This window comes from Artibeus jamaicensis, unplaced genomic scaffold, assembly GCF_021234435.1.
Source record: "Artibeus jamaicensis isolate MK-2021 breed Jamaican fruit bat unplaced genomic scaffold, CSHL_Jam_final contig_233, whole genome shotgun sequence".
NCBI classification, from domain to species: Eukaryota; Metazoa; Chordata; class Mammalia; order Chiroptera; family Phyllostomidae; genus Artibeus; species Artibeus jamaicensis.
The window spans coordinates 50,101,128-50,117,673 of record NW_026521486.1 but is presented as its reverse complement, the minus strand read 5'-3'; the positions used below and the strand labels follow the sequence as shown (position 1 = coordinate 50,117,673).

General features: G+C 55.7%; 1 protein-coding gene and 1 long non-coding RNA gene across 11 annotated transcripts in view; one reads left to right on the top strand and one right to left on the bottom strand.

The window, feature by feature from the left end:
• GALNT6 (polypeptide N-acetylgalactosaminyltransferase 6) overlaps window positions 1–16,546 on the top strand; it is a 30,061-nt gene that overhangs the window by 11,323 nt on the left and 2,192 nt on the right. For 7 of the 9 annotated variants that reach the window (XM_037137154.2, XM_037137147.2, XM_037137122.2 and 4 more), the window contains 8 exons: window positions 756–928; window positions 7,261–7,410; window positions 8,466–8,700; window positions 11,936–12,053; window positions 13,371–13,571; window positions 14,105–14,236; window positions 14,820–14,921; window positions 15,969–16,121. In XM_037137154.2, the coding sequence (XP_036993049.2) occupies window positions 756–928; window positions 7,261–7,410; window positions 8,466–8,700; window positions 11,936–12,053; window positions 13,371–13,571; window positions 14,105–14,236; window positions 14,820–14,921; window positions 15,969–16,121 (1,264 nt within the window). Of the gene's footprint in view, window positions 1–755; window positions 929–7,260; window positions 7,411–8,465; window positions 8,701–11,935; window positions 12,054–13,370; window positions 13,572–14,104; window positions 14,237–14,819; window positions 14,922–15,026; window positions 16,122–16,546 lie in introns of those variants that run through there. The other 2 variants (XR_008391025.1, XM_037137157.2) reach the window with 2 other exon arrangements.
• Window positions 6,232–16,546, bottom strand: part of LOC119043266 (uncharacterized) — a 38,747-nt gene continuing 28,432 nt past the window's right edge. The window contains exons 3-4 of one of the 2 annotated variants that reach the window (XR_008391026.1): window positions 9,015–9,196; window positions 6,232–6,859 (exon numbers count right to left, since the gene is read on the bottom strand). This is a non-coding gene — a long non-coding RNA (uncharacterized LOC119043266). Of the gene's footprint in view, window positions 6,860–8,598; window positions 9,197–16,546 lie in introns of those variants that run through there. The other variant, XR_005081382.2, reaches the window with a different exon arrangement.

Sequence of the window (16,546 nt, the reverse complement as noted above, 5' to 3'; positions counted from 1 at the left end):
TGCCACTTGGAATTGTCACCAGCTCCTCAGCAGGGAAGGGTTCAGGGCCGTTCGGGAAGCCAGAGGCGGCTCCACAGGAAATCTCTCTGACTAGCAGGCGGGATGAGAACGGGAGTCAGGCCACGCATTCCCTTGAGATCCAGGATCCAGGTGTCCACAAGCCCCTGGAGCTGGAGTGTCAAGAGCAGCAGCGCGGCCAGGCGCCGGAGGGCCTGAGTGGGCCAGGGGAGAGAGACGGTCAGGAAACTGATTGTGACAGCGTCGTCCGATCGCAGGGAGCTAATGAGGAAACGCATTAGAGGAGAATGTCAAGGGTAGCGAGAACATGAAAATCGTAGTCGCTTTTCTCAGATGTCAGATTCGCCTTTTATGACTTTCCCTCTGGGGCCTCGGGATGGCCTGATGCTTTACACAGTACACGTCGCACTGAGGAAGACAGTCAGCCTTGAGAACTCCTGCAGCAGGTCGGAGGAGCCGGAGGGGGTGCAGGGAGGAGGGCGTCCCGCCTGGGCGCTGAGCCGGCTCTGGGGAACCGGGTTTTGGAGTGGGGTGGCTGGCACCCGTGCCCAGGCTCAGAGGGGGTGGCGAATGCGGGCTGAGCGGGGAACTGGGGGCAGCTGTTCTCAACTGCAGCAGGGAACGGGGGCTGCTGGTTCCTGGGAGCAGCAGGTGGTTATGGGTGTTGTGCACACACACCCCCGACCCCCAAACTCTGAGGGTCTTGGAGAGCTGCATCTACACTTTCGTTTTCCCAGGTGTGTCGACCAGAAGTTCCGGCGCTGCCCGCCACTGCCCACCACCAGCGTCATCATTGTGTTTCACAACGAGGCCTGGTCCACGCTGCTGCGGACGGTGTACAGTGTCCTGCACACCAGCCCTGCCATCCTGCTGAGGGAGATCATCCTGGTGGATGATGCCAGCACTGAGGGTGAGGCCAGGGGGGGCCCTGAGGCGGGGGCTGGTGTCCCACCTGCTATTCTGGGAAGGAGGGCATGGTCTCTTGAGGGAGCGGGCACCTTCACTGTCTGCTGCCGGGCACCACAGCTCATCGTAAAGGCCAGGAGCAAGGAGAAGGCAGGTGAGGAGCAAGAAGGTAGGGACAGGCGGCGGGAGACCGTGTTCCTAGAGCCTGGGCTTCATTCCCACCACACGCACAGAGAGCTTGGAAGTGGTGCTTCTAAGACTCCCTTTGAGGAAATGCTGGGGGAGGTCAGGGCAGAGTGCGGGACGGGCTTTCCCGCTGCTCCTCCCCACCACACCGCTCCTCTGTTCCTGCAAGACTCCCCCTCCGGTGCCCTCTTTGTTGGAGTTGGTCATAGGTAACTGCTCACCAAACACCTTTTAAAGCAATTCCACAAACATCTAGAGTGTTCTGTGGCTGGCACCGACGCAGGCCTGGAGGATACCATGACAAGTAACCAATGAGGCGGAGCTTGCCCTGAAAAAGCCAACGACCCCCACCGATCCGGTGGCTCCTCCCCACACCAGCCGTATCAGTGTGGCCCGTAAGGCAGCCCCAACAGACGGGAAAGGGCGTGGACGTGGGAGGCCAACATCCGGGAACTCAAATCCCAATTCTGCCTCTTAACTCTGCGACCTTGGGCCCGATACCTAGCCTCTCTGAGCCTCAGTTTCCTCTTCTGAAAATGAAGGCAGTTGACTCCCTCCCATGGTGAACAAGGGGTCAGAGACAGGTGACAATTCATGGGACACCGAGTACTTAGCATGGAGTCCAGCTCCATTTGCATCAGCTTCAGTTTAGTCTTTGCGTGGGAGCAGCGCGTAGCCAGTTGACGTTATTTCTACCCAGCACGGCTGGGACGGCCCACAGTGGGGGACAGATTGCCGCTGGGCCTGAAAGCGCCAGTGTCTGGGGAGAGAAGAAGGGTTGACAGGCGTTCCCAGAAGAGACCGTGCGCAGACATAGTCCTGGAGACACGGGTGCATTTGCGAGCAATTGAGAGGTGCGATGTGGCTGAAGCTTAGGTTTGTTTTAGAAAGTGACGCTAAAAAAGATGTTGAATTGAAACTTGTGTCGTGCTGAAGGTATTTATTTAGAAAAAAAATTAGCAGTTATTGAAGATATTTTGGGTGGAGAGTGACGTCATCTCAGAGGGATGGCAGTTTGGGGGCAGGGACCGAGTCTGGATGGGGAGGGGGGGCGTGTTCCTATAGTCCCCTGAGAGCGGGATGACGGGCCAGACCCAGGAAAGGGGCTGAGGGCCCGGAGTCTCCGGGAGCTGAGCACCCCTCCTGGGCGGTGCCTGGTGTGTAGGGCTCTCCCAGGTCGGCCTCCGCAGCCCATGTTCCCACAGCGACGCAGCCGCACACCGGCACCGCACCTCCCAGTGTGCGCCCGGCCACTGCAGTACAGCTGCCGCTGCTCCCGACCTTCCCCCAGGCCCCTCCTCTAGATCAGGGGCCATGCTAAGTGGAGTAAGACTGGGGAAGGCAGTGGAAGGAGGAGCTGAGTGTGAGCATGGCCGAGTCCACTTCTGTGGTGAGTTCACCTTTCCCCAGGGCAGGCAGACACCAGCAGCACTTACAAAGCAGAGGCAAATGGGTGTCACCGATGCAGTGACAGAGTCCGGAGCATCTGGTGGATGAAGAGTATGACATTAGGCTTCCGGAAAGGGAAGGGCAAAGAGTTTAGGGGGTGGGCTTGAGAGCTGTGCCTTGGTAGCAGTGAACGGTTGTTTGGAATGGGGAGCGAGTATATTGGCTGCCCTTCCTCTCGAACTGGGCTCTCCGGTCACCCCTCTCCCCCGAACCTATGCTTCCCAGCCCTCTGCTGCTTCGCCTCTTGAACCCCGTGGGGCAAAAGTTCTACCAAGGGGCATACAATCTGCGGCCCACAAGCTGCGTGCAGCCCAGGACTGCTGTGAATGCGGCCCAACACAAGATCGTAAACTTACTTAAAACATTACGGAGATTTCTTTTTCTGACTACGTGTCACGGTGTATTGAATGTGTGGCCCAAGGCAACTCTTCTTTTTCCAGTGTGGTGCAGAGATGCCAAAAGGTTGGACACGCCTGTGTCCAAACTGTTTCTGCTTGTCACTCAGAATTCTTTGAGCCCATAAGATACAATATCCAGTTGGGCAACTCCTCCGACCAGACCGGACAAATGATGGAATGCCAGGCTGGCACGGGCAGCATCTGAGGGGAAAACAGCCAGTGCCTAGCAGGGTGGACTTTGCAGCAGCCCCTAGACGCCCTCCAGGGTGCCTCCCCCTAGCAGGCCTCCTCTCTGGTTGTCTCCTGGGCTCTCTCTTAAGGCCAATTTCAGCATCTTGGACTCACCTGCCTGAAAATCCTGAACGCATCATTCTTAGTCTTCTGGGTCCTGGCCTCCTTTGAGAATCTGTTCAAAGCTTTGCCCGTCTCCCGAGAACAGTGCAGAATTGCTACAACAAGGTGCACACACATCTGCATCTCTGCACCGTGATTCCAGGGACTTGGTGGGTCCTAGGATAAACACCACCACCGGGAGGGCTTTCGGGCACTTGAGATACTTTCAGCAACGTTCAGTTCTGTGGGGACGAGGGAGAAACTCAGCTCCATGGTCAGAAGTCTCTGCAGTCCACAGCAGGGTAAAATTTTCCACACATTTGACCATTCGATCAGATTAACTGGCTCTGATTACACACACAGGGCAGAGCTGTGTCTCTGCTGAAATGCAATGCCCGTGCTCTCTGCCCTCCTAGCCGGTACTTGGCAGTGCTCTGAGGCCACGGGTGTGGGGACGCCTGGTGCTGGGGTGGGGGAGGCCCAGTGGCAGGCTGGGGAGCTTTTTCTTACCTACCTCAGGGTCTGAACCCTGGGCACAGATTTCACTCCTGAGTGGCCAGGTCTACTCCTGGTCGGGCGCACGCCACAGGCTTCTGAAAACTGGCCCCTGTCGGTCTGTTGTGCTGCCAAAAGGGCACATCCACATCCACAGCCCTGCCCTGCCCTGCCCCTGGGGGAGACGGAGCCCAGCCCTCCCTCCTGTGGGAATTTGCCGGATGGATGGGAGGAAATCAGACACATGCCCAGGACCCGCAGAGCTGAGAAGGGAGCAGGACCCCAGTGAGTAAGTTCCTTAGGGTGGGAGGAGGAGTGAGGGGGGGCGGGGCCAGGAAAGGGCTCCGTAGGAGGCAAAGGAAAGGAGAGAAGGGGCTGCCGGAAGTGAGGGAGTGCACTGTGTGAAACCCACAGGAGGAGACATTTGGGGGCACTTTGCATTCACTGAATGTTTAGTTGTTTGTATAAACTGGATCTGTGTATCCACTCGCCTGTACCATGGTCCTGGGGACTGTTTCTACCGTTGGCTATTGTGAATAATGCCGTCGGCATCAGCGTGCAAATATTTGAGTTCATGCTCTCGCCTTTTTTGGGGTACATAACCAGAAGTGGCATGGCTGGACCATGCGGTAATTCTATGTTTAATATCTTTTTTTCCTTTAAAATAATAGGTTTTATTATGTGGAAGTCACAAATATTCAACTATGTTTAATTTTTTGAGGAACCATGATGCCGTGTGGATTTTTTTCTAAGTGCAACTTTAAGATGTCATTCATTTATTTTTAGAGAAAGGGAGAGGGCGGGAGACAGAGGGGAAGAAACCTCAGTGTGTGAGAGAAACACTGACCGGCTCCTCCTGCAGGCCCCTAACCTGGGAGCCTGGCCCGCGACCTGGGCACGTGGCCCTGACTGGAATCGATCTTTCGGTTTGTGGGACGACACCCAACCCACTGGGCCTCACCAGTCAGGGCAGGTGCAACTTTAAACCACTGTGGTGACGTGATCTGATTTAGTTATTTTTTTAATGTACTGATTTGAGAGAGAGAGAAACAATGATTTGTTGCTCCACTATTTGAGGCATTCTTTGGTTGCTTCTTGTATGTGCCTTGACTGGAGAGCAAACCTGCAACCTTAGTGCCACTGGGATGACGCTGTAGCCCGACTGAACTGCCTGGCCAGGTCCCGATTTCGTTTTACGAGACAACTCTGCCACTGTGTCAAGAATAGATTGGGAAGAGTGGTGTAGGATAAAGGCCAGGAGACCAGCGAAGGCATTATTGCTGGGGTGACAGGGGGACCGAGAGAAAAAACCGGCCGTACTTGCTGATGGACTGACTGCAAAGGATGAGAAGAGGGGAGACTCCGGCACGACGCCTCAGTTAGAGCAGCTGGAGGGGCGTGGCTACGACGCACTGACGTGGGGCAGCCTGGGGGTGCAGCGTGGGAGGAAACCTGGAGTTCCCCTTCGGGCGTGTTTGGTCTGTGGTTCTGTTAGACATCCGAGTGAAGGAGGCGGGGCCTGGAAGGCCCGTCTGCATGTTGATGAGACGGAGTAAGGTGTGTGTGTTGGAGGTCACAGGACTCTTACAGACGCCGGTCCTGGGGGACGAAGCTAGGCTGGCGTGGTGGGGCGTTCATCTTAAATGAGGAGGCTATTTATTGCCTAGGGGACGTAAGAGAGTACGGATGGGTTCCCTGTGTCTCCAAGCTCGGCTCTGATCCTAGAGGAAGGTGGGGGAGAAAGGCCTTGCAGAGCTCAGGCCCCCCTGAGGTTCACAGCTTGGTGCTTTGCAGCCTCTTACCACAAAACCCACTTCCTGTGATGTTTTGTCCCCGAGTTGTCTCCATCATCCTGAACTTCCTGTGAGCCCAGTTAAGCGAGTTCTCTGGGGAAACATCAGCTACACTGAGAAGATGAGGCTCCTGGTTTGGGCTCCTCCCTTCTTTCTGTTAGAGCCAGCGCTTGGGGGATACCACTGGGTTATGAGTCCTGGAGTTCCTTGAAGGCAGGACCCAGACCGGCCCCTCCCTGCCAGGGTAGAATCTGGCACCCGGGCAGTGCGTAAGCAGGTGTTTACTAAGCAGGTGTTTACTAAGCAAGTGCTGGGCTGAGGCTGCCAAATGAGACTACTTTTAATACATAAACCTTGGGGACAATATTCCCTATTTCAGTGTTTTAATTTTCATAGAGAATATTAAATAAGAAAGTCAACATGAAAGCACCTAGTTCAATGACTGAGCACGTAGTAGGTGCTCAAGTATCAATATTTGGGCATAGCATGTGTGTGTGTGTGTGAGATAGAGAGAGAGAGAGAGAGATCACCCCCACCCCAAATTGATTCCAGGCCCCACAGTTTGTACAGGACTGTGTTCGGAGCAAGGTCTGAGCAAGGCCAATCCACAGCTCAAAAGAGAAAGGACTGAATCAAATGTCACACCTGCCCTCCACCTCCACTTCTGACACTACAGGCAACTCCGTTCTGCACAGTTAGGGACAGAACAGTGACATGGATAAACCTGAATCGCAGTTAATACAACATAAGTGAGCTTTGGAGTGTTTCAGGATGGGCTGTTTCAGAATGTAGCATCTGCAGTGCCCTGAGGGTTTGCACCGGATAACAAGGCTGCGAAGTAACCCCCACTCAGAGGGACTGAGAGCTCAGCAGAGACGCCCCCCCCTTCAGAAAGCCCTCTGCACCCCAGATTCAGGTCGGCTTTTCCCCTGCGGGCTCTCTCAGCCCTGCACTACCTCTGGCAGGTCACCGTCCCCTGGATGGCTGGACTCACCACTGCCCGGCCAATGGCAGGCACTTGGTACATGTTCTTAATTTAATTAAAAAGCTGCTTGGCATCTTTTTGTTTCAAAAAAAAATTGTACATGCAGAGGAGGTCATAAAGAAGATTAGAATAAGACTGCTTGCTGCTCGCTGACCCAGGAAGTAAGACATCAACCCCTGTGTGTCCTACCTGGCAAACTTGTCTAGAGGAGCCAGGGAGGCAGGGAACCGGACACTGAGGAACAACTGGGTGCAGAAAGGAGAGGAGCCCCGAGTCTCGGCTCTGAAAGATGGTGGCTGAAAGGGCGCAGAGACCGAGAGAGGCCTCTGAGAGCCTTTCTCGGAAGTTCGTGCTTGGTTTTAGATCAAAGAAACACAACCCTGAGATCCTGTCGTGGACATTAGAGAAGGTACCCAGTGGGCAAACAGGCACAGGATGGACACTGCAGGGCCAGCATCCTGGCAGGGTGGGCTTGACCCTATGCAGGACTTCCTCCTTGCACCCCTTCCTCCTTCCACCCCTTCCCCCACCATCAGCTTCCACGGAACTGCTCCGTGCATGCGTGCCTGCGGGTTGGTGTGGGAGGGTTAAAAACTCAGGCCTGCTGGAGGCCTGAGAGCGCCAGGGCTTGGTGCCCACGGGGGATTAGGCTTGCAACTAAGTGGTGAGCTGACTACAATGACACTGTCCCTTCCAGAGCATTTAAAGGAGCAACTGGAGCAGTACGTGAAGCAGCTGCAGATCGTGAGGGTGGTACGGCAGGAGAAGCGGAAGGGGCTGATCACGGCCCGCCTGCTGGGAGCCAGCGTGGCGCAGGCCGAGGTGCTCACCTTCCTGGACGCCCACTGTGAGTGAGAGAGCGGACCTGGGTGTGCTCGGGTCCCCCCTCCCCGCCCCACGCCCTGGCAGGATGGAGAGCTGTGGCCGAGGCCCCTTCCTGCTCTGTCCCAGGAGCGAAGGCAGCTTGGGACTCGCCCCAGCTTTTCCTAACCGTTTCTCACCCCAGTCCCGAGGGCGTCTTATCAGACACACACACAACCCTGAAACAGGTGGTCGCCCCACAACTGCTGGGAGTGAGCCCTGCAGCCCCAGACTTTCCTGTCCCCCCAGATCTGCACTTGCTCTGAGCTCGGCCCCCAGAGAGGCCTCCAGTTACCACTGGAACTGATCTGTGTGGGGCTCTTCCTGTGGGGCCACCTGGAGCCGGGAAGGCCTCCCTCTTCCCCCAGACAGACAAAACCTCCCACATTGTCAGGGAAAAGTAACTCCCCTAAGAGCAGGGATGCATGCGGGGGAAAGCCCGGGACATGGGAGTCAGAAGACCCAGATTTCCGTTCTGGCTCTGCCACTAGCAAAGCCTCAGTTTCGTCATTTGTCAGATGGTGAGAGGATACCAGCCTTACTCACCAACAGAATTATTACTCTGAGGGCCAAATTAAGTCGTGTGTGTGTCACTGAAAATCTCAAAGGGCCAGCAAGTGAAAGGGGTTGTTAGTCTACAACCGGAGCTGGAGCTTGAGGGGTAGATATTCCCGGGCAAGAGGACACCTGTGTGGGCACCCGCGCTCGGGCAGGGAGGGCTGATTCAGTGGATGGGCCGGAAACCCGGAGATTCCCACCCAGGGCCTTCCCTGTGCTTCTGGGTCATCTGAATGGACCATGTTGCTCCTCTGAGACCTCCGTTCTCCCCTCCAAAGCTGCCTGCATCTCTGGATGGGGGAGGGGAAGGTAGGAGGTTCTCAGGAGATGGCTCTGTGATCTGTACAGCTGGGGAGCCTGCTTGTGTTTCTCCGCCTACAGCTAGGAAATGAATGGAGAGTTCTCTTATCCTCCCCCCTGGCCTGGGGCATGGGCTCAGCTGCCATCAGAGCCCTGACAGCCGTCTCCCGCTCTGGCCTGCAGGTGAGTGCTTCCATGGCTGGCTGGAGCCCCTCCTAGCTCGCATCACCGAGGACGAGACAGCAGTGGTGAGCCCAGACATTGTCACCATTGACCTTAACACTTTTGAGTTCTCCAAGCCCGTCCAGAAGGGCAGAGTCCATAGCCGGGGCAACTTTGACTGGAGCCTGACCTTCGGCTGGGAGACTCTGCCTGCACATGAAAGGCAGAGGCGCAAGGATGAGACCGACCCAATCAAGTAAGGACCACGGCCTGGTGAGCCCCTGAGCTGGCCTCCATGGTCTCAGACCCACCAGTTCTGGGGACCTGGGCCATCTCAGGTGAACGTTTGTTAGGTGCTCTGTCAAGCACTTGACATATTTTATTTACTCTCTATCCCCTATGGTTAGCCTGTTTTACAGGTAGGAACATTGAGGTTCCTAGTGACAAACAGCTGGCCTCAGATCACGCAGCTAACAAAGGATGGAGCAGGGGCACCCGTGCTGGCCAGTCTGACCCACACCTCTGCCCCTGACCATGGCACCAGACTGCTTGCTTTTATCTGCCACTCACTGTGTGCCAGGCACTGGACTGAGGGCTTTACACGCTTCATGCCATCTCTTCTTCCTTACACACAGAAGGCCGCGACTGGCGCTTGCAGAGGTGCTGAGACGTAGTGGGGAGTAGCCATCCTTGGGGAGCCATTGTAGTAAGGTGGGGTGGCGGGTGCTCCCAGGTTGCTCTCCTGGAAAAGACTGAAAACATTAAAGAATATAGACAAGTGTTCTGCAGTTTTCAGCTTGTCGCAGTTGTCCCGAACGTTCCTGGTGAAGGGCCAGATAGTAAATATTTCAGGTTTGCCAGCTACATACAGTCTGTTGCAAAATATCCCTTGTTTGTGGGTTTGTTTGTTTTTTAAAAAGATTTTTAGAGACGGGGAAGGGGGAGAAAGGGAGAGAAACGTGTGGTTGCCTCTTGCATGCCCCCTACTGGGGGCCCAGCCTGCAACTCAGGCATGTGCCTTGACTGGGAATTGAACCAGAGACCCTTTGATTCATAGGCTGGCACTCAATCCACTGAGCCACACCAGCCAGGGCTGTTTATGTTTCTTTTAAACAATCCTTTAAAAATGTAAAAGCCATTCTTAGCCCCAGAGCCTCACGGGGCTAAGAATGAGGCCAGGCCAGATTTGGCCCCTGGGCCGTAGTTTGTCAACCCTTAAGCTATCTGGTGGCTGTGTGGCAGCTTACCCAGTGTTTCATGCCCACCTAGGTTACCCGCCCCCATACAGCTACGCTGCCTTTCCCTCTCCGATTGCCTGCCGGTGCTGCTGGAGATGAAAAGTTCATTTTAACAAATGTCTCTGCCACGCTGAGTTGGGGAGTGACTTTTAGAGTAGCCTGTTATTATCTACCACTGTTTCCCTATACTGGCCAGGAAACCTCAGGGTCAAATGAATATATAGCTGGGGTGGAGGGAAGCAGAGGTAGGGGACACGGTGAGCAGAGATTAGAGGGAAGGCCTGAAAGGAAGAGAGCTTGGGAGTTCTTCCCCTTCCACATGCCAAGATCCTAAAAACATGCCGTCCAGAGTCCAGTGGAGAGGTCTCAGGTGGGTGCTGCAGCAGTAACCCCATGAACCCTGAACAGCCCACGGCGCTGTCTCCATGAGGAGGAGAAGCAGCAGAAAGGGGAGAGGGGAGAGGGCAGGAGGGAGAAAAGAAAGGAGAGCTGTTAGCCATCTGCCTGTTTCACAGATGTCTTTTGTTTGGTGTATATGGCAATAAAGCCCCCCTCGCCCAAGCTGGGGGCCAGGCACTCAGTGGCACAATCGGGGACAGGGCACCTGGCCACCACCCATCACTGACATCCCGGACTCCACTGTCCAAGGACCTTACAGCTGGGAGATAAAGCCCCAGTGTTTGAGCAATGACTTTGTTCCCTGGTGGCATGCACGGCTTGCCCTCAGCACTGTGCACAGGACCCCCCGGCAGGCTGCAGGCAGCACCCTTCCCTCCACTCGGAACGCTAAGGAGGCTGAGAGGCGAGGGAGGTCAAGGACGCAGAGGATCCTAAGAAGTAGGCCAGGAAGTACAGGGTGTTGCCTGTTGGTTGTGGGTCTGCAATGAGGTTCCCTGTGTCCTCAGAGGGTAATTTGTCAGTGGCTTCTGGGTCAGAGAGACCTCTCAAAGCCGAGGGTCAGGACCAAGTCAGGGAGACCCTCAGGAAGAAGTCGGTTAGGTCTGAAGTGCTCATCTGGAGGCCCAGGACTTTCTGAGCCTTCCTGGGACTTCCTTGGGCTGGTTTGGAACCTCTGGGTCAGAACCAGCGACAGCAGGCCTGCGTGAGCATGAGGGTTTCCCAACTGAAGTTTCCTCCAGAAAGCAGCTGCAGGAGCCAACTTCAGGGCGCAAGGGCAGCCACAAGGTTAACAGCAAGGCCGAGCGCCTGTGTCGTCACTTTGACAGGTGATTCCAATGACTCTGATGGGCGCCCCTGCTGTGGTGGGTTCCGGGCTTACAGAGATGGTATCTTTCTGCCTATCTGTACTACAAGAGGAAGCAACACCAGGGGGCAGCAAAGCCCCATCCCAGCGAGCCTGCTCAGGCACAGCTGATTCAGTACCTGGTAGAGGGCCCCAGGCTCCCCCAGCCCCTGCCCACACCTCAGCCCTTAGCCCAAGCACTGGCCCCCACCCATGGGCAACACGGAATCTAAATTCTAGGAATGAGATGTTTTTGTCATTTTATCTTCATGTGGGTCTGTGCCTCCCTGCTTTTGTCTGGAAGCCAGAACCTTTTTGTCACCTCCAAATGTTCCTTTTGGTACAAGTTGAGCTTTTGCCATCTCATTTCCTGTTCTGTTTCCAGAGTTTCCTCTGTTCAAAGCAGCTGGCAGATTTTTCCCAATGCTCATTCAGTGTTAAGCACTGGGGCTGGACTCAATAAAACCACAGCTTTCGGGGTCCCCCAAAGGGCCAGGGACCCTGAAAGAGAATGGGACTGGTCCAGCTCATCATATTCACTCACTCATGGTTTGAATCCTATTTCCAAAAATAATTTCACATAGTTTCCAATAACCAAGTGTCTACTATGCTCTAGGAGCTTTGCTGCCCAAAAGCAAACAAACGGTGCAGCTTTCCCCTCAGCCAGCAGCCTGAGCTCCCAGGGGGTGGGGTCTGTCGTCCTAGCTCTGTATGCCTCACCCAGGCCCTGGTGGCTGGTAGTTAATACATCCTTGGTTGAACAAATGAATGGGTACCTTTTAGGCGAGAGTCACGAAAATTACAACTCTCCTGGACGTGATTCCCAGAAGGTAAAGAAGACATAGTAAAAGCTCCGTGAACTTTTGCTAAATGAACAGGTTTGTGGAAGAAAGGCTGCACATCCCGGGAGAGGGGCCGGGGTCGGTTAGGGGGCGTCCACGCCGTTCCAGGCCAGGCTCCCACGCCTGCTCCCCCAGAAGACACACATGCTTCTCCCTCTGTCTCTCCAGATCCCCGACGTTTGCTGGTGGCCTCTTCTCCATCTCCAAGTCCTACTTTGAGCACATCGGTACCTATGATAATCAGATGGAGATCTGGGGAGGGGAGAACGTGGAAATGTCCTTCCGGGTGAGAGTGAAGAGGGCTTCCAGGGGGGAACCGCCACGTCCCGGGGCACAGCCTGAGAACCTCTCGGGCAGCAGAGGTGTCGCGTCTGGAACTGAGCTGGCAAGGTGGCTGCTTCCTGCCGTGACTGCGCTTCCCCTCCACTCCCCTCCGGTCCCTGGCAGGAGGGCTTTGGGGGTCAGGCTGGGCAGCGAGAAACAAGTCACCGGGCGGAACTCCTCAGAGAGAAGGGATGGTGGTGACAGAAACAGGACGTCTGGGGGCCAGTGACATCTGTCATGGTGTCTGTGGGACAGGATTAGAGCCGGATCAAGGGCTTAATGGTAGAGGCCCCTGGGACAGATGAGTAAGCAGTCACTACCCCTTTCCTAGAAACATCAGGGTCCCCTTTCCAGGTCAGAGGACACGGGCCCTGGTAGTCTCTAGAGCCTCCTAACCCTGTGCTCAGAAAGCTCGTCATACTGGAGGAGAAGGTGGTGGCCCGGATGCTGGTGGACCCAGAAGTCTGAGGGACTCCAGCAATCAGACAAGTCAGGGTTAGGTCAGGAAGGAAGGATTGCCTCGTGAAATCTGCACCGGTTCCCACGCCAGTGGAGGGGTAATCAATAAGTAAACGAGCTCGTTTATGAAGTCACCTCTCACAGTGCCTGGGACACGCCGAGCACGTCTTTAATACTTGCTGCTACTGTGGCGATGTGTTTCTGTTGCTGCTACACTAAGGTGAACAGCCTTCCTCCCAATGGAAACCCTAGCAGAGCAGCGCAGGCGCGAGAGCTCCTGCGGAAAGGTGGCCACTCACGTAACTCCCAGGGCTCTGGTCCCAGGCTCCGCCGTGGGGCTCTGACCTCTCTTCAGTCTCTCTCCTGGGAAGCTCGTGTGCTACAGGTGACGCACGGGTCACCTGGCAGGTGATTGTCCTTGATTAATGATTAATACGCTGATGCTGAGTTTCCAGTAACACCTGGGGGAGCTGATAAAATCACATTTTCAGGCCAAAAAGCCAAGTGACCAGAGCTCGAAGGAGGTACACGGACACAAGTTAGACAAACTGTCTTTTCTCTAACGTGGGCCCTGGAAGCCCTGTGGACCCTGCAAACTTCTGTTTGCTTAAATCAGAGTGAAGCAGTTTAGAGCTCAGGAGAGTGCCGTCATGGCCCAGGGAGAAGCCTGGTCACTGTCCCTTTTTCCAGGAGAGAAAGCAGCATTGCCCTGAGTTCTCGGACCTGGGGTCTGGGGCCCTGGGAACAGAGCGGAGATACTTGGGGGGAGATCACTGCAACCAGCCCCTGACTGCGGCCCGTGCTGTCTCCTCTCCGGCAGGTGTGGCAGTGTGGGGGCCAGCTGGAGATCGTCCCCTGCTCTGTGGTCGGCCACGTGTTCCGCACCAAAAGCCCCCACACCTTTCCCAAGGGCACCAATGTCATTGCTCGCAACCAAGTGCGCCTGGCTGAGGTCTGGATGGATAACTACAAGGAGATTTTCTACCGGAGAAATATACAGGCAGCAAAGATGGCCCAAGAGGTGAGAGGGAATGGTGCTCAGGAGGCGTCTGGATGCAGAGAAGTGCAGCATCCCAGATCCTGGCCGAGGGCTGGACGGTAGAGGCCCCCCATCGCTACCACTGAGTCTTCTCTTTACAAGACGAGACCCATGCGCTAGAGCCCAGGGAAGTGAGAGAAGGAGGGGAGGAGCCTTTGCTGTCCCTGCCCGGAGAGCCCCAGGATCCTTCAGGAGGGAAGGACACTCCAGCGTCCTTTAGGAGTCCTCTTCCAGGAGCACTGGCTTTACTCTGAGAGGCTCGGACTGGGGCTGCGAGGAATCTGGGAAGTGACAGGAGAGGAGGGAGTGAGGGGGCTGCGGGTGGGGGGCCCGAAGCCAAGACGGGCTTTGGGATTAGATGTGAGACTGGGCCAGTGGCTCCTGGAGGTCCTGAGCAGGAATGAGCCCGAGACCCATGCTGGGAGACAGTGACCCCGGGAACTCGACTGCTGCCACCCAGACGAGAAGGTCAAGGCTAGAGGAACTGACCTTTACGGGGCTGGCTTCGTTGACAGAAATCCTTCGGTGACATCTCTGAACGACTGCAGCTGAGGGAACAACTACACTGTCGCAACTTTTCCTGGTACCTGCACAATATCTACCCAGAGATGTTCGTTCCTGACCTGAAGCCCACCTTCTACGGAGCCGTGAGTCTTGAGAACCATCCTCAGAGTCCCCTGGAGAAGCTCAGGACCACCCACCCCACGGAGATAACAAACAAGGATTTAGTTACACTCCCCACACTCCCCTCTCCAGAGGGAAGACTCCGGGGCTTGCAGAGGTAGAGGAAATCCTTATGAGAGAAAACCCAGAAGCAGTGCTTCTCACTCACCTGCACTAGAGTCACTGGGAGGGAGTGTTCCACCACAGGCTGCTGATGCGCTAGGACTGGGGAGGAGCCTGGACGTCCGCCTTTTCTGATAAGTTCCCAGGTCGGGGGCTGGCGGTCCGGGGAAGCGCACCGAGAGCCCGCACTCACAAGGAAGTCCCCACGTGCGAGGGCTTCTCCCAGGGACCTGGCGGCCTGGGAGGTGGCCCGGCCGGCCCTGGCCCGGCCTCCGGGCTCCGCATCTCCCTGTGATACTAACTCCAGGCATCTGGGTTGATGAGGAGAAGAATCGGAGGAGCAATCTAGTCATGCAAATTTACTGCAGTCTGGGCCCGATACCACGGACTGCAGAACCCCCGACTGTGCTCTCCTGGTTCCCCTCCCTGCTCACTGTTCTGCAGATAAAGAACCTTGGCATCAATCAGTGCCTGGACGTGGGTGAGAACAACCGTGGCGGGAAGCCCCTCATCATGTACCCCTGCCACGGCCTCGGCGGCAACCAGGTACGGAGCCCAGCCCTCCGGGGGGCAGGCCCAAGAGAGGCCTGTCCCTGGGCCTCTCCTCCCTTAACGAGCCCCTCTCTCCACTGAAAACAGTCCTTCCCTAAGGTCGAGGGTGGGGGACATCCAGAGAGAAGAGGAGACGCCATCCCCACCCTCAGAAAGCTCCCAGTCTGAGGAAGAGTGCGTGAAGCAGAGACAAGATGTGAATTCTGGATCGGGAACGCCCGGAGGGCGCTGGGCATCAGTGCCGGGTGCTGGATTGGGGTGGGGGTGCGGGGTTGCTCACCAGGGTCGGGGGTGAGCTCCCTCGCTGGAGGGCGCCACACCCTAAGTGATGCTGGGGAGCGTGGGGAGCTTTTGAGCACCTTCCCTCACCTGCACACAGCTCTGCCTTCAGTGCCTCCTCTGCCCACAAAATACCACGCATCCTACCACCCAAAGGTCACCCCAAAGCCACCGCCTCTGGACAGCTCAGTCATCTGGTACCCTGAAAATCTACTCCATGCCCCACAATGCCCAGCTCTTCCTGAGGAGTAGCTAGTAACCCCCGCCCTGACCCCAGTCCCTCAGTCTGCCCTGAATGCCCAGCGTTTGGTATGGAAGAAGCACTGGAACCGCAACTGAAGCTGTGTGTGTGTGTGTGTGTGTGTGTGTGTGTGTGTGTGTGTGTGTGATTCTAAAGCAATTCCCTGTACCACCAGCCTGCGCAATGATTTCAGGTGGTGCACTGTTGAACCTTTTCCTTTTCCTAGTAATCCATTAGCAAAAAAAGAACTAGCATATCAAACACCTGACTTCACAATGTTGAAAATGAAGCTAAGTTAAAATTTTAACTAAATAAAACATAGTAAGTAACTAGCATTCTAGTATAATCCAGACACCACTCTAAAAAACCCCAAAGGTCACACGTGAATTGCTGACGTCCCGTCACCCGCTCAGCTGCCTCCCCGGGAGGCCCCGTGGTCGGCATCTCACGGCGGGCGGCTTTGGAAGGTGGCAGGCAAACTCTGCCTGCCCCTGAGACCTCCTCCCTACCTTGACTTCTAGTACTTTGAGTACACAACCCAGAGAGACCTTCGCCACAACATTGCAAAGCAGCTGTGTCTACACGCCAGCGCTGGCGCTCTGGGCCTTCGGAGCTGTCAATTCACTGGCAAAAACAGCCAAGTCCCTAAGGACGAGGAATGGGAATTGACCCAGGTAAGTCAGCCCCAAAAGCTCAGTATCAAGAACCTAAGGTCACCGCTGTCCCCTCCTCACTTTTTACGTCTTATGCCTGAGATACCAGGGGCTGGATCCGCGCAATGTAGGAAGCGTGGTGAGTGTGGGCTTGGTCACAGGCGGGATTCCTGGGGCTTAAGAAATGTTTGGTGATGGCCGGTTCCGGCTGACATAAAGACAGGGTTAGGGGTTACAGTCTGTGGCCAGCTGTGTTGTAGCTCAAACATTTTTAGACTGAGCCTACGTGACAAAACATGAAGACTCACTCAAGGTTCCCGCCCGGACTGTGCGTGCCTGGCACAGAGCTGCGCACTCACACACGTGGGTTTCTAATATTTCAGAGGCTCTTCCCAAGTAGGCAGCGTCCCATTTCCACAGCTAAGCCCACTGAGGCTCAGCATGTT